The sequence below is a fragment of the Epinephelus fuscoguttatus genome, linkage group LG10, assembly GCF_011397635.1.
Source record: "Epinephelus fuscoguttatus linkage group LG10, E.fuscoguttatus.final_Chr_v1".
NCBI classification, from domain to species: Eukaryota; Metazoa; Chordata; class Actinopteri; order Perciformes; family Serranidae; genus Epinephelus; species Epinephelus fuscoguttatus.
The window spans coordinates 38,106,498-38,127,702 of record NC_064761.1 but is presented as its reverse complement, the minus strand read 5'-3'; the positions used below and the strand labels follow the sequence as shown (position 1 = coordinate 38,127,702).

The following is a 21,205-nucleotide window of genomic DNA, read 5'->3' as shown; positions in this document are numbered from 1 at the left end:
CAAGTGACTCATAAACGTGTCAAGTTTGTAAAAAATTTTAAATATCCAGCACAGAGCTTTTATTATGACAGGCTGTTTCCCGCTGTAGAGTGACTAACGGACAGCTGCTTGACAGAGAGCAAACTAGCTTGACGACATGGCCAAACACAAATATGATGCTAAATATATTAAACTGTGTGGACCTTGAACTAATGACGAAGGAGAAATTTGGACCCCCTGTCTGGACCAGTTGGGAACCACTGGTTTAGATAACTTAAAGCTGCTGTAGTCAGGTTTTTCAAATCAACAAAGGACAACAAGAATGTGTGTAATGTGAAAGGGGTCAATGCTAGGGACAATCCCCAAGTGAATCATCTCAGCTTTCTGTAGCCTTATGGCATCTTTAAGCTCATTATTTTGCTTTAACAGTCTGCAACTTCTCAGTTTTGGTTTAGTGCTGTTCTATTTGTATAGTTTTTGGTTGCAGCAGGCAACCGCTTTCAGCAAAAGCTCTGAGAATCTGCTGTACAGCAGTGGCATGGCGTGACTCTTCCACTAGGTGGGGCTACAACATTACAGTTAGCTCCGAGCCATTTTGTATGGTAAACATTAGTATATTGAAAAGTGTTTCTCATGTTCCAGAACCACTCAGAGTAAATCATGAGTTTTGTATGTTATTAGAGTGCCACTAAGTACTTTGCTCCCGGACTTCAAACCTGACCAAAATGGCGGCTCATTCTGAACTTTCTCTTACATTAAGAAAACCTTCCACCCACAAATATCTTCCTGAGTCCCAAACTTTTGTTTGGTTTGCATTTTAAACTTCTCTTAGCCATATGGGATTTGTAGGATCTGATAAGTATTAAAAAACTTGGTCATGGTCAACGATAATAAAGTCCCAGTGATCTCAAACAAGTACTTAGCTTGTTACCGTCGCTAAAAGTGGTCAGTTTGTTGCCACGTCAAACTACAAACACTAATCATAAATAAATGAGTTTTAACCGTCAAATTAGGTTTTGTACCTTGTCCAGGTTTGTGTCGGGGTCGGCTGCAGACTGACTTGGCAGAGATGGCGAGATGGCTGCCATGTTGTATTTACGTGGATTGGTTTATTATAGTCTCGTCACCAGACAATCAGAGATTTCCGCCTTCTGATAGTCTGGGGACACTCCTTTCTAAAGTGTGTTTAACACACCGGAGAAAACAGCCGGCAACAAAGCAACGCCTCTTGCATTTTTGAAAAGGACACGCCTACTCGGAAATGTGCGCTCCCCCTTTTCTCGTCCGCAAGGAAACAAACACACAGAGAGCTTGAAAATGGATGCCGAGAGATTTAACTCCGTTTAATCAAACGTGTGCTCATCCGTGAAGAAAATATTTTTTCCAGCGGATGTCTTAGTTACAACATGATTGAGCTAACTGGAGTAGTTTCATGTCGTATCCGACAACGGGAGGCTTTTAACAGATGACGTCCTGATGTTAGCTTTGCTGCTGCTGTTAGCTGTCCCTGTCAGCTGCAGCCACTGATGCTTTCTAGACATCGTGAGTTCCCAAAACTGAATAAATACCACACATAGCAACACAAAACTGCTTTGCTAGCTCAATCATGTTGTAACTAAAATATCCGCTGGAAAAGATATTTTTTTCACGGACCGTTTAATGAGTTATTACCCATTACAGACACCGCTAACGGTTAGCCCAGCTAAACGTGCACACAGAAATAGTAATGTTTGTTCAATCATTGTGTTTATAGACTTTACAAACATCGGATTAGTCCAAACGGTGATACAGTGATGTGAAAAATGTGATATATATATATATATATAGCTAAAAGATCTGCTGGTTTTCTACCCGGAAGTATTTGTAAACAACAAGGCGATTCCCTCTATAGTCCGGCCGGACGGATGAGTCATGGCCTTGTAAAAGATTATGTTTGTTTCTTTTAGTTGGCGAGAATGTGTCGCCGCAAACGCGACAAACATCCACTAACTTTGACTGCGTTTTCTGCGAGCACGGCTGAGCCATTTTGTACCACTACACGTGTTTCTAGTGGGACTATGTTTATGAGCACAAGAGTTCAGCGAGTCACTGAAGGACCGCCCTGCAGATTTACTATTGGTTCTGCAACGTAGGGAGTTTTTTAAACTCTGAAATTGTATCCGCCCATCTAAACACAAAATCAGGGAGAAAGTCATCAGTCGTTAGTTAAGCAAAGCGTCTAAAGACTGACTTGTGAGTCTAGGTTTATTGTGGCCTTACTGTCACTAGAAAGCACAAAAAGTGTTCATGAACACAGGCAACAAGTCTAAGTCAAGCAGACTGAATTTTGAGTCCTGTAAACCCAAAATTTAATGTCCTCGTATGAGGACACGGGGTCTCGGGAGGATATAGTACTACAGACATTGCTGTAATCTACTGTTGCAACAAGTAGCAACCAACTAGCAGTCAGAGGGTGAGCCTATACTGTAGTGTTACCAGGTTGGTTCAAAGATGTCATTATTAGCCAGTTAAAAATATGAATATTAAAAAAAAAGAAGAAGAAAAATAGATTGTGTAAGCTACCTAAGCTAATTTTTACCAACATAGTCCATCCCAAAGCCACCCACTTGGGCAGAAAGTTGCCCAATCTGACAACATTTCTTGTAATTTTCCACCCTAGGTTTAGTTATTTTTGCCATGCATTGATAACCAATCAGGGGCCACCAGGTAAAATCCGAACATATCTCACACATGCCTCCATTGGGTGGAGAAAAGTACCCAGATGAAGACTGTAGGCGTAGCTATTTCATTAGTCACGGCATCTGTCTGTAATAATGTATGAGTAATATGCAAAGAACAATTGGAACGTATACACACTTTGTCCTGAATGAACTTCAGTGCAACCTACCTGCCCCGCACCAAACTGCCATCCACAATCAGGGTATTTAAGTGAGTAGATGTCAGTCGGCATGCTCCCAGTTTGGAGAAGCAGACAGAAGTACTGCCATGCAGATAAGCAATGTACAGCTGTGGATGGGGGTTAGCAGCAAAAACGTCTTTCAACCACCTAAAAAAAAACAAACTTAAAGTCACCACTTTACCTTGCTGTCAGACAGCCCTTTTCCATGGCGCTACATTTTCTCAACCGTAGAACTTCCAGATTGCTACGCATAAGCACAACTTTGCCATGGTATTTAAGTTCATGCCAGTAAGCACAGGTGGTGCTGATGTTAGGAAACAGTTTTCGACTGTGCTCAGATTAAGATTTGTATGGCTGTACTTATTGGAAGTTTGTTTTGAAACTTATTGGAAGTTATCCGGACATTACGGACACTGGTGAGAAAACAAACGTATGATGATATACAGCATTGGTAAAGACTGGGAGTAGTTTTCTGAGTACATGTCCAAACAATTAGCTTAAAAATATCACTTAAAAACAATCAAATCTCTGACAATAGAACAATCTAGACACACATAGAATATGTTATATCAACATTTAATGTTTATTTACATATAACATTGCAATTTACAACTGATAGTGTGTGCTGATAACTTATAAACAGAACTGCATTTGGGTTTATTTTGTGCATTCACCTACTGTATCAAACGGATACTGCAGTTGCATTCTTTTTTTTTTCTTTTTCTTTAGCACCTTTCATACAACACACAGCCCAAAGTGCTTCACAGAGCAAGATTAAAACAGCACAGACAAATAGACATAATTGTGCATTAACTGCAGTTCATACTTTATAGATAGATGACTTTGTTTTCTGGTGAAAATGTCGATAGTGATCAGGGGAAAAAAACTTTATTCTAAGGCTATGAAAAGCCATTTGTTTTGCATACACAAGTGCTTCTGATCAGAATACTCAGGTAGTTTACTGACAACGTGAAATTGGCTGTCAATCGTAGCATGCAAACAAAAATATTTGCTGTATACACTGTACATTTGTTTACAATTTGACACATTACAGTAATAATCAACAGAGATGTATAAATAGATATAAACATGGATCTTTAAAAAGTGACACTCTTCTATTCTAAATGAAAAATCCCTTCATTTCCTGTAAAGTCCTTGAGTATCGCTCACATTACTGGACTTTTTTGTCTTTGTCGGCCACCACCTCTGACAGGTCCTCAGGTCGTATGCTTTTCACTTTGGCCTCCATCTCAGTGACCCTCTGCTTCATCCTTGTCTGGCTGGAGGTGAACTCCGCCATTAGCTGGGCGTACTTGGTTTGCATGGCCTCCAGGTTGCTCTGCAGTTTGACAATTTTCTCGTCCAGGTCTTTGGGGTCAGCGCCGGCGTTGGCAACCGCCTCATCGATCAGGTTGTCTTTCATCAAGATGGCTTTCCCCTTCTCCTCCAGAGCTTTTTTAGCATCTGGATACTCAGTGAGAGCTTCCATCAAGTCATCTTTGGACAGGGCGAAGAGATCAGAGTACCCTACGCTTCTGATGTTGGCTGTTCTCCTGTTGCCTGCTTTACTGCCCTTGATACCCAAGATACTGATTTCCCCAAAGTATGCACCATCACTGAGCACTACGAACTGAGTGACTCCATCATCGGCCACCACAGCCAGCTTCCCCTCCTTGATGATGTACATCTCCCTGCCAATATCCCCCTTCTTACAGATGTAATCTCCAGGACTGAACACTTGTGGCTGCAGCTTGAGGACCAATTCAATCAGCAGACCGGCTTCACAATCCTGGAAAATACGCACTTTTTTCAGAGTATCCAAATGGACATTGATGGCGATCTCAGCCTTGAGCTTGTCTGGGAGGTTCTTCAAAACTTCCTTCTCATCACAGGTCTTCTTCTCGGTCCACAGATAGTCAAACCACTTGATGACCCTGGCCTCCAGGTCCTTGGTGACTTTTCGAAACTGCATGTACTGTTTTATGGAGTCGATCTTCGCCTGGAACTCGGCACGAGAGGCATTCATGTTGGAGATCATGGCACCGACGTTACCGACAATACTAGCAAAGATCAGCACACCAGTAAGAAAGTCAGCAATGACAAACAGGTATTCAATATCCCGCACTGGTGGAGGGGTCTCTCCAATGGTGGTGAGGGTCAGTGTGGACCAATACAGAGAGTAGATGTACTTCCTGGTCAATCGGCCGTACTCAGGGTGACTGATATTAGGATATACCCACGTGTCAGATCCAAAACCAATAGTTTTCGAAATGGCAAAAAACATACAAGCATTCCAGTGGATAATAATGAGGATATAAAGCACAAGATTGCTGATACGAAACATGTTGGGGAAGCTGGTTCTGGTTTCAGTCCTCTCAAAGAATTCAAAAAGCCTTGAGATTTTGCAAAGACGGTTAAGTCTGAACTCGGGGTTGTTGAATCCGAATTTCAGAAACAGTAGATCAGTGGGGATCATTGAAATCATGTCGTATTTGAACTGAGATGTTGTTCTGTATTTGGCTATCAGTTTCCCTTTATCTTTTACCAGCAGACCTTGTTCCAGGTAACCTGAAGAACAAACACAAAATTAGAAGCCGAATCCCAAACTACAATGCACACATTGTTGTACACACATCGATCAACCACATCAATAAAACCACTGACAGGTGAAGTGACTGATATTGATCATCTCGTCACAATGCAATGTTCTGCTGGGAATCCTTGGGTCCTGGCATTCATGTGGACACCAGTTAATATGCACCACCCACTAAAACGCCATTGTGGACCAAGAACACCCCCTCGAGGCAGCGGTGCTCCCTGGTGGCGGTGGCACCCCCAGCAGGACCACAATGCTACATAGAAGGAAAAAAAACTGTACAGTGCATGACAAAGGGCTCAAGGTGTTAACCTGGTCTCTAAATTCCTCAGATCCCCAACTGATTGAGTATTCTTGGGATGTGCCAGTACCCCGGAGCCAAGTCTGTCCCACGATGAGGCCTCCTTGGATCGGACTTGGCTCTGAACTGTCGAGGCTTGGGCACAAGACCTCTGGGAGTGGCTTTTTGTGTCTGGCACCAGGGTGTTGGTGGTTGATCCTTTCAGTCCTGTAAGTTATGAAATGGGGTATGTCCCACAGATGCTCGATCAGATTGGGATCTGGGGAATATGGCTAGGTCAATGCCTTGAGCTCTTTGTCATGTTCTTCAGGCCATTTCTGGGCTGCTTTTGTGGTCTGGCATTGTGCATTTCCCTGCCAGGGAGCCACTGCCATCAGGAAGTGCTGTTGCCATGGGGGGGATACTTAGTCTACAACAATGTTTCGGTGGGTAGAGCACATCACATAGCATCCCCATGAATGCCAGGACCTAAGGTTCCCCAGCAGAACAGTGCATTGTAACAAGATGATCAATGTTATTCACTTCACCTGTCAGTGGTTTTAGGCCCTGTCTACACATATACAGATATTTTTGAAAACTGACATTGTTCCCCTTTGTTAGAAAATAAATAAAAACACTAGAACACAAAAACAACTCCAAATGCTTGCTGGCATTAGCTGTCTTCAGCAGTCTACCGCATCACAAAGATAAAAAAGTGCACAGGCTAACGTCACCTGACAACAAACCCACTGCTGGTTCAACCGGTCCTGATTCAAAACTGGTGTTTCTGAAGGACTTAAAACCGTGGACACTAAGGTGTACCAAAAACAGTGGGTGCAGCAGATGCCTCTGTTTGTCCATAAAGTGGTTCAGAAATAGTGTAAAGTAGTCGTTAGACCAAGCAGTGCTAACAAAACGTTAGCAAACTTGTAGTCCGCCATTGTTTTTGTTATTTCTGCACCTTAGAAGGCATTTAAAAAAAAATCTCCATTTTAGTGACCTAATAAAAGGCCAAAAAATGTGTTGGTAGAAACATCTCTATATGTGTAGACAGGGCTGTAATGTTGTGACTGATCAGTGTAAAGAAATTCTGTCTTAAAACATTTTCAAGATTCTGACCTGTTCTCGATCTGACGAACGAGTCCATGTAGTAGATGATGTCTGAGGTGTAGTCCAAGACTAACCAGAGCTTTACATATGAGTCCTGGAGTTCATTAAAACAGGCTCTAGAAGACAAGGAGAATACATTTTAGATTTTATGAATATCCCACTTGGTGGAGTTCTGAAGCACGTTAAATGGACAATACCTCGTTACGATGATCATCAGGTTATAAAATACTGGGCCTGCGATGACAGTCAGCCATTTGTAGTACTGGTCTGTGGCTGGATCCATAATCCAGATTTCTTTCCTGAAAAGAACTCAGCATTACTTTATATACAGTAAGTGTGAAAGAGACAGACTTGCGCTTTCTGTAAATACATTTCCCATTCTTAATAGACATATTGTATCTAAAGGTGTACTCACGGTGGCTCCTCTTTCTTTTTATCATCTTTCTTATCGTCCTTCTTATCATCTTTCTTCTCGTCTTTCTTCTCATCCTTCTTCTCATCCTTCTTCTCCTCTTCCTTCTTGTCCCCGTCTTTCTTCTCGTCCTTTTTCTCCTCCTCTTTTTTCTCATCTTTTTTAATCTCCTCCTTCTTGTCCTCTTTTTTGCTACGGATCAGAGGTTAACTTTTTCAGTGGAAGTGAAAAAGGACGGAGGTGGTCTACAAGGGGCTGTCAGAGGACTACCAGACTACACAGAGGGGTTTCTACTGGAGGTGTCCCACAAGACTTTATTGGAAGATCTAAAGCAGGTCATACATTTGTCCAGCAGATGGCATCATAATACAGGTAAGGTCCCATGTCTTCTTTTCAGTTTACAGCTTTAAAACTACCGTCAGCTAAATATCAGAATATGCCTATAAGTTTCATATCTATGTATTCCCAGGGTTAAATCAGTACAACCCACATCATGACTCAAGCAAGCATAGGAGCAGAGGTTAAATCTGTCTAATGCAGGAGGAAACACCAAAAAGGAATGGGGAAATGAAGGACATGGTGTTTACAAGACTTCTAGCTATGCGATTTACCGCAGAATGCACCACATCAGCTACATGACACAAACTATGCCAGCTATGCTCAGCACGATCCATGATTAATTTCTCTACAAATCTAAATCTATTTTCATTCTACTTCCTGACACAGATGATGCACACACTTACTCGTCTGTGTTGTTGCAGTTATTCATGTTGTAAGTAGCTAGCGGCCAATTACTGGCGAGACTTTGGAAAGAAATAAAAGACAAGACTTTTGTACAGGGAGCTCTCACGGTGTCAGACATCAAAGATCTTTATCTTTATGAACACAGTAAAATGAAAAATATGTTTTGAAGTTAGTTTAATCCCGTGCCCCTGTGTTGATTATTCATTTATCTCTTGTTACAAGCTAATAATGGCTTAAAAAAAAATCATTCGAAAGTATTTGTTTTTTTAATATCTCCCCCGTGTTGGAGCCTCGAGTTCGGCATTTTGGCTGTCACCATCTTGGGTTTCTGTAGCCACAGTGACCCTATCTGGACGAGAGGGTGGAGCTGTGGCGGAGTGAGGGGTGGCTCTGACTGAGAGCCTTAATTATGCACACCTTTAAGCCTTTAAAAAATTCACTGTACAGTTGTCATTAATGGAAAAATTAGCTGTATAGACCTAAAGCGCTTTTTTGTACCAGGCTGTAAACATGTTTATTTCTGCTGTTAAGTTGGGAATAGGTACACGTGCATCTAAGGGCCGTGACACACCAAGCTGACAATCGGCCGTAGGTCAATGGCAGTGTGTCGGTGAGTGTCTGTTGCCCTAGTTGTTCAGCATGTTGAATTGGCGTGAGATCGAAATAAACTTGTTATACAACTGGTACATTGAGAGCAAGTCTACACGAGTCAAATTCCTTGTGTGTACACACATACTTGGCAAATAAAGCTAATACTGATTCTGATTCTGATCAAGGAAGGGTTTTCTTTCAGCCATTGAGCTCTTTAGCAGAAATTGTTCATAACTGTTTGTGTTATTGTTTATCAGGGAACGTTAAATATCATTTGTTCTTTGAACATTGGGTTGTGTTGGTAATGTGCTAGCTAGCTAACTAGCTTCATCCTGTCAGTCTTCCAGTTTCCCTTTTTGAATGACGATTACAGACTACCGCCACCTGCTGGTATGGAAAGTTATGTCCTCTCACACAGGTGCAGAACGTACATGCTTATTGGCCATTGTCTGCAGTCTTTGTGCTGCCCTCAAGTGCAGCTTTCAGGCCAAGACACAGGCGAGGTAAGGTGACGGAACAGTCAGCCTTCATCGCCACTATTTCTCTGATGCGAGTTTGTTGTGTCTTTGCCCTGTGGGGATTGACTCGCTTGTGGATTCAGCTTTAAGGCTTGATTTTTCAGCCCAGAGGTTGCCAGTTTATAACACCGCACTCGTCTGTTATCTCGTGGTTAGCTAGCAGAGCAATATCATGGTAGGAGAGTTAGTATATTCAAAGGATGTGGTTGAGGTCCAGTTTATTCATTTCACTCTTCCTCTTCCTCGTGCAGGTGACAGGGGTTTTTGTGGCAGGCGATAGTCCTCTGCAGCTCTGAACCTCTTCAGCGATCCAATCACTCACAGTACTGAGGTTAAATCTTCTGTCCCATTGTAATTTTAGCATCATTTTCTGTCCATCCATTAAGCCTACTTCAAGAAATGATTGTTCCTCATGTAAAGTGGATTAATTGTCCTCTTCAGTGGGTTTTGTTTGAAATTGTTCACACAAAGAAACCACTGTCACAGTGAGACCTGGAAATTAAACTTTATTAAGGCACCGCTACACGGTCCAGTACTTACTTTCTCTTTCGAATTGTGTCGTTGTGGCCCGTAGACTGGGCATTGCTGTCTCGACTGGAGATGTCTTTGAGCTCAGGGCCTCTGAAGCGGTCGAGGAAAGAGTCTTGCCTCTCTGTTTCAGGGTTTATTCTGTGAGACGCCCAGTTCCACAGCATGAAGAAGAAGTAAGAGAGCCTGGAAGGTTAGCAGGAGGGAAAAGCCAACAAAGTGACACCCGTCTAGTCTAGGGATGTAACAGGGTACAGAAATACTAGTGGTGGAGGGACAATACAATACAACAAAACACAACACAAATACTACATTACAAGTAAAAGTCCTTCATTCATGAGGAGTGTTACATCATAAAATTATAAATACTGAAGCACTGATGTATAAGCAGCATTTTACTGTTGTAGCTGATCTATGGCTACTGCATCAAGTTGCGCTCTGGCCCCCTGTAGGAAGTATGTCGGACTTTGAAGCCAAATTGACAGTCTAGCTTCTGGGTCTGTCATGTGATGTCACTGGGCCCAAAATGACATTTCCCCAGTGACTTAGACTGGGAGAGACATCTCTAAATCAGTGGATGCATTTTTTGAGCATCATAACCCCAGCAAAATGATTTGCTTCACTGTCGTGATTTGATCCATATGAGCCAATAACATAACGAACGTCTAGAAGAGAATCAGAATCAGAATCAGAAATACTTTATTGATCCCCGAGGGGAAATTATTTATGTTACAGGTGCTCCTTGCAAGAGAGGAAAGATACGTGAAAATATAAGAAATTTAAACAATAGTATTAACAAATATATAGTTAAATAAACAGGAATTATTAACAAACATAAACGTAAATAAATATATATATATACATATATATATTGTAACCTGAACAAGATTAAGATCAAGAGCAACACAGTTAAATAATTTTATCACCAGCTGGCGAGCTCTCTAGTGCACCTGCCCTACAGGCCCAATGATGTGGAAGCAGAGTGAGAAATCCAGGTGAGTTTATGCCCGCGAAGTTGAACTTTTTTGGCTTCATGCGCCACTGAGCAACTTTCATGAGAATGCCGTATCCAGTTCTCTTTATACATCCCTGATAGCGTCTCCCTTACAAGCCTCAAGTTAGGAATGACAGCTTGTGGAAAGCTACTGACTGCACGGCAGCTAGTGGCACTTCGGGAATGTCGCAGGACTTCTGTTGCATCAATGCTAGCACTGTTAGCTTAAGTTAAAGGGGTTTCCTGTCTGGCCCTCAGTTATATGCTAGACATCAATCTTCATCTTCATTATAATCATACAAAATATGTTTAAAGGGTTGTGAGATAAATAATAATAGGAAAGGGGATAAGAAAAATATATTTCTGTATTTAAATTCATTGTTTGGGCTTTGGACTGAATGTTTGCTTTTTTGTTAAATATACATTAAATATTTTTGTTAAATATATATTGTCAAATGTTGCCTTTTGGGGCCTCATACAGTTATTTAAATGAAACTAGACATTTTTTTGTTACAAGCCAAAAGGCTGGGAATCACTTCTTAATCTGAAATCCCGTAAAGTCTTCATGTCCCAGGTGACTTTGTTTTTGTTTTTTGTGCGCACAAGTCAGTCTTGTCCAAGTACAATTTTGAGGTACTCTGCCTGAGTCTTTGCATTGTATTCTGCTTTATACTTCTACTTCACTGTTTAATTTCAATGTTTATAAGTTGAAAAAATGCCAAGATGGTTTATATGTTTAGTATTATTTGTGATTTGTGTCACTGCTGGTTTCTGGTCTCTCTTTTTTATGGTGTCCTGTGAGCCTGTTTGGGCTGAACATACTGTTTATGCATGACACAATAATCAAATCAAATCAAATCAAATCAAATCAAATCAAGTCAAATCAATCTAACTCACTGTATTGTACAGCAAAGTATTGTACTTTTTACTCCATTACATTAATTTGACAGGTTGTTACTGGTTTTTGAGAAGTCCCTAAAGTCCTAAAAGGTGATTTTTAATTTTTTTTTTTTTTTAAGATAATAACTTTTGCGCACAAGAATCAAGAAATCACCTTTTGAGGCATTAGGGGCTTTGTAAAAATTAACAGTAACAAGCTGTCCAATTAATGTAGTGAAGTAAAATGTACAATATTTTGCTGTTTAATGTAATAAAGTGAAATAAAGCAAAACAAAGTAGAAATACTCAAGTAAAGTACCTCAACATTGCATTTAAGTACTTTAGAAACTTAACTAAGTAACTTCCCACCACTGGTAAATACCAACTAAGGACTTAAAAGTATGACTGCAGAAGTTTACCTGGCCATGGCCCCAGCACCTGTAAATGAGTTTCTGTGGGAGTCTGAAGACAGCGCTCTCTCAGAGTTGTCTTCACAAAGAGACTGAGCCCTGCAAGACAGCAGGAGGGGAAAATTACAGTGACATGCTGAAGTTAAAGCTTTCAAGTGACTCTGTCAATGATGCAAAAGGTGCTGACTGTAGTCAAAATTCATAAAATCCTGACCTAACAGAAGCACAAAGTGAGTTTTTGAGCATTCCTTGAATCTAAATAATCTGACGGTGATATCAGACCTGCTCTCTCCATTTTCAACGACAGCGAGCTCGTCTTCGTGCGTGTTGGTGGGCAGCCGGTGTCTGCCTGAAAAGGACTTTTCACTGCAGATTTTTGCCATGTCGTCGTGTCTGGCTCTGCTGGCCTGCAGCACACAGAGAACACAAACTTTGAGACTTTGACTTTATGGCACAAACACAACATTTTAAAGCCAGAAATCATTTTCCCCTCGTGAGAGCTGTGTTGTTGATGTGTTTACTGAACGTTTGGCAGAGAGTAGCGCCTAAAAATACAACCTCATTATGTCCTTAACACTAAACAGGATCAGTGCCCTCTCTCTGTGAACCATCAGCTGCCTTTTAAAATAACTAAGCTATGGCTTACAGGTAGACTGTAGTTGCTATGTTCGGCCGTGTATACGGCAGGTTAAGTCTATTAGAGCACCACTTAAAGAAGAAGTCTAAATGTACATGGTGACTCTTTCAGTTCTAGGTAAAGTCTGGAGAAACCAGCCAGGCCAGGTCAGCCATCTCCAGGAAATAAAGCACATTTTAATGCAGTGCAGATGGATTGTAGGCTGACTTGATAAATTAGAATACAGTACAGGAACGTTTATACAGAGCTAAAATCCATCAGTGTATTGCAATTAGGTCTCATGACTTATTTCAATTGCAGTCCTGAAGTTTAGGCGAGGACAAAGGCAGGAAAAGGGAAAGACAAGTATGTGCTACTGATATCCCATTTCTCCCAGTGGCTTTTTAAGACATTATACCTTATTACAGGTCTGTAAATATATATATAATAATTAATATATAAATAATTTAAATAAATTTGAAGTGCTTTTTGCTTCATGGTAATAGATTATTTTGGTCTGCTGGTAAATAATGACTCACTGATCTCTGGGGAACACCAGTGGTTGTAACACGTGCGCACATGTAGCTTAGTGCTAATACCAGGGAGTTAACCAGCCCCCACTAAATTAAATCACAGCGGCAGAATCACCCAGAAGCCAAGCGCTTGAAGGGTGACGAAAGGTAAAGCCAACGCTGTCTGTACACCAAATGTGAGTTGCATAATCATCCCTGAGCCACGCAGCACCTCTGTTACACCTGAGAATGCATATTTATTATAGTCAAGTGTCATTAAGTCATTGTTTTTTCATGTTTTACATATAATTTCTTGCTTTCAAACATGACAATCACAGCTTGTCAGAGACCAGAGGATGATGGCGCAGTTTAAAAAAAGAAAATGTTGCAATGCATACCACTTCCTGCATTGTGCTGAACATATCTGCCTTTTGAGCTTTTTTTTAATCATACAAAAATTCATTAAAAACAAGGACAACCTAACGATGATACACTTAAATTCTAGTGAAAATACACAGCATACCACAGTGGTGTTAAGAAAATCGATACCGTATAATATCGTGATATTTTTGTGTGGCAATATTGCATCATGACATAGACACCAAGACTTTTTTTTATTATATAAGTGATTAATATTAGGAATACAAAACTTAAACTGTTGGTAGCTTACTACAATAATGTCATCATTTGCTTTTTCGGTTTACTTTAATGACTGGAGTGAGATGAACAGATTGGCGACTTATTCAATAAAACTGTCAATGTTGACAAAGTTTTCCTTTAGGGACATAATTTGCCACTGAAAAAAGGTTAGAAATCGCAATACATCGCAGCATATTTTATCGCGATACTCAGCATATTACGACATTTTCAAAATCGCAATAATATTGTATGGTGATAATATCGTATCATGGAGCCTCTAGAAAATACATTGTGTTGGAGCCTGGTGTTTGAATATGACGTTACTCCCAAGACAAATCTGCCTCTACATTATTTTATGCTGCCATTTTCTCAACCAAAATGTAATTAATATGGGCCCAATAATGTTTTAATTCAGTGACATCATTTGTAATTATTGAACAGTGTGTCCCCTTTACAGTAGCGGGCTCTTTAAAGTTGAAACCAGTGTTTAAATGATTATTGTTCCTGGAGATTAGTCTCCCTGCTGCACCCAGGTGTCAAGACTCACTAAGAGGCTTGTGGTGAGATTGTGTTGATCAAGACACCCCCCCCCCCCCCTCACTCACATGGGCCTACTGCTTTTTACCCTACAAACTAAGTATCCTCATTAAATCCAGTTATAAATGTAAATATGTTTAATAGACTGCTGCATTCTTCATAGTCTCCTACAAATAAGCTTTAAGGCTTGCACTGTTTAACTGATACACCCTTTGGACATATGGCTTCTGCTAAAGGCTAACTGCCTACTTTATTTTTATGTCATGTACGCAAAGTGTTGGACCCACACGGCGTTGCAAGACTCTTAAAGTACAGCTGCAGTGGTCGTTATATGAAAACAGGTTATTTTACAGCTCTTAACAAAATATTCTGCTCTCCATCCCAACCTTGGCGAATATAATCTGCTACAAAAAAGGCTCCCTTCCTGAAGCACAACTCAGTGTATTATTATTATTGTATTCTATTTCAATTTTTTTGGAGAGGAAATGACAGCTTTTACTGCTTTATCAGGGCATGAAAGAACTCAGTGGATCTACAGCTTTGCTCAAAATGGTGCTGCACATCTTCATTACATTCCTCACCTTTCTTTTATGTCTTATTTTAACATTTTCTTTCATTCTAGTCTCTTTTACAACTCCTCTGCCTCACATTTTTTTTCATTTCCAGACAAAGAAATTCACATATGAAGATGGAAAAGGACGTGTATGATGCCCTCATACAAGACAGTCAGACATGAACAAATAAAAAAAAGCTCATCACATTGTGATTATCTGCTTGTGCTCTGCAGTGTGTGCCTCCATGTACCAATATGCTCTGAAGTGTGTTTTCTATAACTCCACATTTTTTTGACATTTTAATCAAGTTGAATAAAAATGAAGTCAGAGAAATGTGCAGAAGAATATCAGAGCTCTGACAGCTGTAGTGGGAATTTATGTGAGCATCTTCGACAACCTGTTGCTGCAGAACAGCCGTCCAAATTCACAGAAACCGACACATGATATTATTCTAAATAAAATGATAGTTTTACAGTCACAGATCTGAAAGTCTTGCGGAGTCTGAACAGAAGCATTTAGCGGATAACTCACCCGTCTGAAGCCGCTTCACACTGACTTTTTTATTCCGACCAAACAAGTAATTCCCCTCTGATCGCTTCTGTATAATCCCATCTTTAAAAATGAAATATAGTTCTCCAGTGAAATATTCCCGATCCGTTTGGTCCGAGCGCAGCGTCACCAAAAATATCGATGCCGGCTGTCCATAATTGGCAGCAGCGGCTCTGCTGGATGAGGACGGTGCTGGCTGAGCTCACAGGTCCCAGATCAGACTTGGGGGAGGAGACGGAGACCTGTCCATCAGCGTCCATCACAGCTCACAGCTGACTGCACAGTCATCAGGACACATGTTAAAACCACACACACCAAACACATGGCACGGACACAAAGTAAGATAATAAATGTGGAAATGTTGCATTTGAAACTGTAGAAAGTTTACACCCTCACACAGCTCTGTGCATGTGTGCAGTTTGAAGCAACAGTGCATCAACCAATGATGGAGGGTAACTAAGTACATTTACTCAAGTACTGTACTTAAATACAGTTTTTATGTACTTGTACGCTACCTGAATATTTCCATTATTGCTACATTACAGCCTACTTCTAATTGTTGTACTTTTAAATCTATAGGCTAGATTTGGCAGAGTTAGATCAGTGATACAAAATATAAATTAAGTAATAAATTATAACACATTACTACAGATTAGGCCACCCTGCAGTATATAGAGTAATAAGAATGAGTCCCAGCTTTCCTAGCAACATTAAAGTGATTAAAACATGAATGCATCAATAATAAGTAGTGTAATCCAACTATATGATATATGTGTGCTTCTGAAATGAACTTTTCTTTGATGCTAATATGTCAAGTTCAAGTCAGGTTCAACTTTATTGTCATTTCCACATACAGAGTATGGGAACGAAATTGTGCTTTCTCCCAGCCCCAAGGTGCCATCATACACTTACAAATATAAAGATATAAGATAAAAAATATCTCAAACATACAAGCACAAAATATGAAGATAAAAAGTTAAATATATATATATACACACACACATATGTATGCATATATATGTACACACCGATCAGCCAAAACATTCAAACCACTGACAGTTGAAGTGAATAACTTTGATTACTTTGTTCCAATGCATTGTTCTGCTGGGAAACCTTTGGTTCTGCCATTCATGTGGATACCACCTGACATGTTCCACCCACTCAAACACCGTTGCAGACCAAGTAAATAAATAAAAGCAAACATAGAATATAAACTACATTTCTAAGGGAAATATTGTACATTTTACTCCACTACATTTATTTTGAAGCTTTAGTTACTTTGCGAATATAGATTTTCAGTGCAAAATATGAATAAACTAATGGGTGGTTATATATCATTACAGGTTATCCACCCCAATCTTTACCATCTGCAACATTAAGTGATGAACACATTTATGCATCTATAATTATAAGTCTATAATTATAGACTTTATTTTGATTTTTCCATTAAGAGGAAGAGGCACAGAGTCACAGTTGACGTCTCCCACTTTGATGATTTTGTACTTTTATTTTAAGTTTTGAATGCATTTTTACACTATAGTATTACTACTTTTACTTGAGTAAAAGATCTGCGTACTTCCTCCACCACTGCTAGGTAGTCTAACATCCCTTTCCATTATGGTACGCTAAGATGATACTGTAGTGTTTTTGTACATTAACATGGGATTTATAAGAAAAGGCCAAGTAAAATGATTGTATCCACACATGAGATTGGTTTTGGAAATTTCAAGTTATTTATTGTCACAACAATTGAAAGGCAGTTGCTGGCAATGAAAATCTTCCTCCAGTAATGCTCATTAGATATGTTATAATAAATCAGTAAAGTAAAATAAAAGATATTCTAAGACATAGAATAGTGTAAGTTAAAATATAAGTCTATATAGATATACTGTAGGCATATAGATATAAAATAGGGATAAAATATAACATACATAACATATTAATTAAAATAATTAGGGCAGCAGACTGAGAGAAGCATCCCACAACCTAATGTTTCTGCTGTCACCACACCAGCTCAGCACCACAGAGTAGCCCCGCCCCCCCTCCACCTCACCCGAAGGCATAAGGTTAAAAGAGAAATCCTTTGGCAATATACGGAGCTGCACCGCTAATCCCAGCTTAGACTTGAGCACCTATTTCAGCCTCCTAATGCCCCCTCATGGACGTGGTCAATTTAAGATTCGTCGCTTTTGTTGAACATTGTTTCAATATTACACTAAATGAAGAGCAAGACTCCAGCTGTTCAGGATTATCTATGGCCACCAATGTGGAATATGATCTCTGATATTATATTCACTTATAGATATTCTAATAATGATCTATAGAAATCATCTCTGTAGCTCAGATATGAACAATACTGCTGCCGTGTCTGATAATGGTTTGTTTTGTGTGTGTGGGCGTCTGTGGTCCTCTCAAACTGAAGGGAATTAGCCCTGTAATAGACTTTGGATTGTCCTCACTGAGAGTGGGTTTAGGGCAATCCATTAATAGAAACACTGTTCTGGATACACAGAAAAGGTGCTTACATACAGAGAGTCTATAGACACTGACAGACAGAAATAACGTTTCTGTACCCTTCTTCAAATGTCTGATTTAGACATAATCCTGCATTCGAAAGCTTATGATCTAATGTTTGTGCTGGATGTTGGAAAGCATAAGTCACAGATAATACAGTCCCTTTAGTGGTGAGGTCATAAAAAACTAAAACCACTTATATATGTTTAGAGTATTTTAATCAGATGCTGCTATGGTGAAACAAAATCAAGAAGTGGTCACCAATCACTCTCCCCTTCTCCAGCCTTCATTAGGTTTAGTCTCCAGGTGCATAGAGATCTGATTGAAAGCCTCTTTACATCTGTGCCAGAAGGCACTGTGTTAATTACTGCATCCTAAACCCTGGCTTTCCCAGAGTGCACCAGTGCAACGATTGTCTCCTACACGCTGGCCTCCCCGCGCATTTCCAAGTCAATCAGACTGCACAGCCCCTTCATTTATTACCCTCAGCCATTCAACAATGAGCTGAATCCAAACTGATGTGATCAGGTCTGGTTAGCAACAAACATCTCTCACTCTGGAATAAGCAGTGATTGAACTGAATGATTAATGATTGAATAATGCCCAAAACATATGTACACAGATTTAAGAGGTGGGAATCTGGCCTAGGTATTACTTCAAATGAAGATGAAGATGAAGATGTATGGTCAGATTTATGTCAGAAGAGTTTGTTCGCCACTGAAAATGCCAGATTTCCATTGGTGATCTACAATTTTCTCCATCAGCTGTACCTAACCCTTCAAAAGTTACACCAGTATAATCCTACAATTTCAAATTTCTGATTCAGATGCTACACTGCATGTGGCACTGCACTACAGTTACAACATTTTGGTTTGATTTGTGTCACACACTCAATAAAATTATGATCCAGGACTTTTCTCCCAGGAACTGTTACAAATTTGAAACTAAATCAAAGCTCTAGGAAATTTATCGATATAGCTCTTGCTGTTGCCAGGAAGTATGTTGCATTGACCTGGAGGCCCCGGGGCAGACCCAGAACATGCTGGAGGGATTACATATCTCGTCTGGCCTGGAAACGCCTTGGGGTCCTCCAGGAGGAGCTGGAAAGTGTTGCTGGGGAGAGGGATGTTTTGGGTGCTTTGTTCGGCCTGCTGCCTCCGCGACGATGGATGGATGAAAGTCAGATTTCCCCCCTCTCTATATCAAAGTGGACATCAGAAATTATGATTTGTATGCCGCTAGAGAACATCAACTATGATAACTACTAACTAACTAACTACTACAAAAAACAACAACAATTGAAGTCTAAAGCACAGAGAAGTATAACATTGGTTACGCAACTGAAAGAAGATTTCCTAGAAGGCTTTCTATCAGTAAGGGACTTTTTGGTTAAGATAAGGGGGAAAAAAGATAAGATACATTTGACTGTCCCTGGAGGAAAATTTTGCTTAAGCAAGTGCTAAACCAAGCTGCAGTAAACTTGAAGCAATACAAAGTCAGCATGACAACACATCATTGATGTAATTATATTGTCTATAATGAAAATTAAAACAGGATATAAAAAGTATTCCACGTGCCTTGAGAAAGATATAGACTCTGTAGAAATGAGAAGGAAGCAGGAAGTCATAAAAGCCATGATACAGAATCCATAAAACAAAGTGCAACAGTGTGAACTTGCTGACCAAAGTCATGAGTGAGGACTCTGTAGCTGAGGTGTGTTACAGACCAGTGGTTCCCAGATGGTGGGTTGGAGTCCAGAGGTGGGTCATGGGTCCATTCTGAATCACAAACGTGTCAAGATTGTAAAAAAACACTTTCTCTTAAAGTACAGTGAATTTCTGGCACAGAGCTTTTATTTTGAAGTGCCATCCCCTGCTGTAGAGAGAGTGAATAAGGGACAGCTACATGACAGGAGGTAGCAGGCTTAGCAAAGCACCCCAGGCGTCCCTCTCCCCCTGCAAAGCTTTCCAGCTCCTCCTGGGGGACCCCAAGGTGTTCCCAGGCCAGACGAGATATGTAATCCCTCCAATGTGTCCTGGGTCTGCCCCGGGGCCTCCTACCAGTGGGACGTGCCTGGAACACCTCCGGCAGGAGGCGCCCAGGAGGATCCTGGCGACTTCAAGCTCCCTCCAGATGTCCAAGCTCTTCCCCCTATCTCTAAGGCTGCGCCCAGACACCCCACGTAGGAAACTCATTCCAGCCGCTTGTATCTGCGATCTCATTCTTTTGGTCACTACCCAGAGCTCATGACCATAGGTGAAGGTTGGGACGTAGATGGACCAGTAAATCAAAAGCATCGCCTTCTGGCTCAGCTCCCTCTTAACCACGACAGCCTGGCGCAGCGCCCGCATCACTGCAGAAGCCGCACCAAATCGACAATCCATCTCACGCTCCATTCTACCCTCACTCATGAACAAGACCCCAAGATACCTGAACTCCCTCGCTTGAGGCAGTAACTCTCCCCCAGTCTGGAGAGGGCAATCCACCGGTTTCCGGCAGAGAGCCATGGCCTCAGATTTGGAGGTGCTGACTCTCATCCCAACTGCTTCACACTCAGCAAACCGCCCCAGTGCATGCTGGAGAAAAAAGCAGAGATGTGATTTGAGATCCTGTCCGTGAAAATCACAAACAGGATCAGTGACAAGGACACACACCAAAAAAAAAAAAGAAGCCTCAGGAGCTTTAAAATCTATGATACATCTGTGGTACATAGTAGAGTTAATATATCTTGAAGCAAAAATTCAGACAATGACATTTTTTAATGAAGAAAATGGACAAAACATCCCATACATGCCTGTAATGTAAACCAGAGCACAGGCTACATACTAAGCAGGCTCTCAGCTGTGTCTTGGCAGCTGATATCAGTTTAAGTGGCCGTGGCGTTGCTCTGAGTCCTCTTGTGCTGATGAGATGTACCCTGTTCATCAGATGCTGGGCTTGATTACTTGTACCTTGTCATTGTTTTATTCCAAACAGAGAGGATGATGTATTCTCCACCAAACCCTTACACTGGGTTGCTATGACAACCTCAAGGGCAAATTTGTGAGCCTTTGCCAGAGACGTCGAACACAACATGCAAGGAAAATCTAGAACTCTACTCTACAGTCACAGAGGCTTTCCGTTGATTTTGTTTGTTGGATAATGCTCTAATATCTACCTGTGCTGTAATCAGCCATGCATTTTGTTCCTGTTCCTACTTGTAATCAGACGACAGAACAAGTGTCTCTGTCCTTTACATCCTCAGTCTGTCCTTTACACCCACATGAACACTACCCAATTTTAAAAGTGTGTGACATGTGACCTGTTTCATTGCAGACTTGCAAGTTAAGCTACATGAAGGCTTT

The 21,205-nt window shown here is 40.7% G+C and overlaps 1 protein-coding gene across 1 annotated transcript; it reads right to left on the bottom strand.

Moving 5' to 3' along the window:
• Nucleotides 1–3,396: 3,396 nt before the first annotated feature.
• cnga3a (cyclic nucleotide gated channel subunit alpha 3a) lies at nucleotides 3,397–15,523 on the bottom strand. The gene is made up of 9 exons (XM_049587746.1): nucleotides 15,330–15,523; nucleotides 12,223–12,347; nucleotides 11,950–12,039; nucleotides 9,670–9,843; nucleotides 8,020–8,079; nucleotides 7,280–7,468; nucleotides 7,062–7,163; nucleotides 6,874–6,980; nucleotides 3,397–5,446 (listed from the first exon to the last, which is right to left on the bottom strand). The coding sequence occupies exons 2-9, from the start codon at nucleotides 12,321–12,323 to the stop codon at nucleotides 4,050–4,052; spliced, it is 2,220 nt and encodes a 739-aa protein (XP_049443703.1). The 5' UTR covers nucleotides 12,324–12,347; nucleotides 15,330–15,523; the 3' UTR covers nucleotides 3,397–4,049.
• Between the last annotated feature and the right edge of the window lie 5,682 nt (nucleotides 15,524–21,205).

What these genes read in the sequence shown, in the direction of transcription:
- cnga3a (XM_049587746.1), bottom strand. Translation starts at nt 12,323, where the DNA reads ATGGCAAAAATCTGCAGTGAAAAGTCCTTTTCAGGCAGACACCGGCTG. An exon ending in GTTGAAAATGGAGAGAGCAG is followed by an intron (nt 12,040 to 12,222) that starts GTCTGATATCAC and finishes GCTGTCTTGCAG; the next exon opens with GGCTCAGTCTCTTTGTGAAG. An exon ending in AAAAAGAAAGAGGAGCCACC is followed by an intron (nt 7,164 to 7,279) that starts GTGAGTACACCT and finishes AGTTCTTTTCAG; the next exon opens with GAAAGAAATCTGGATTATGG.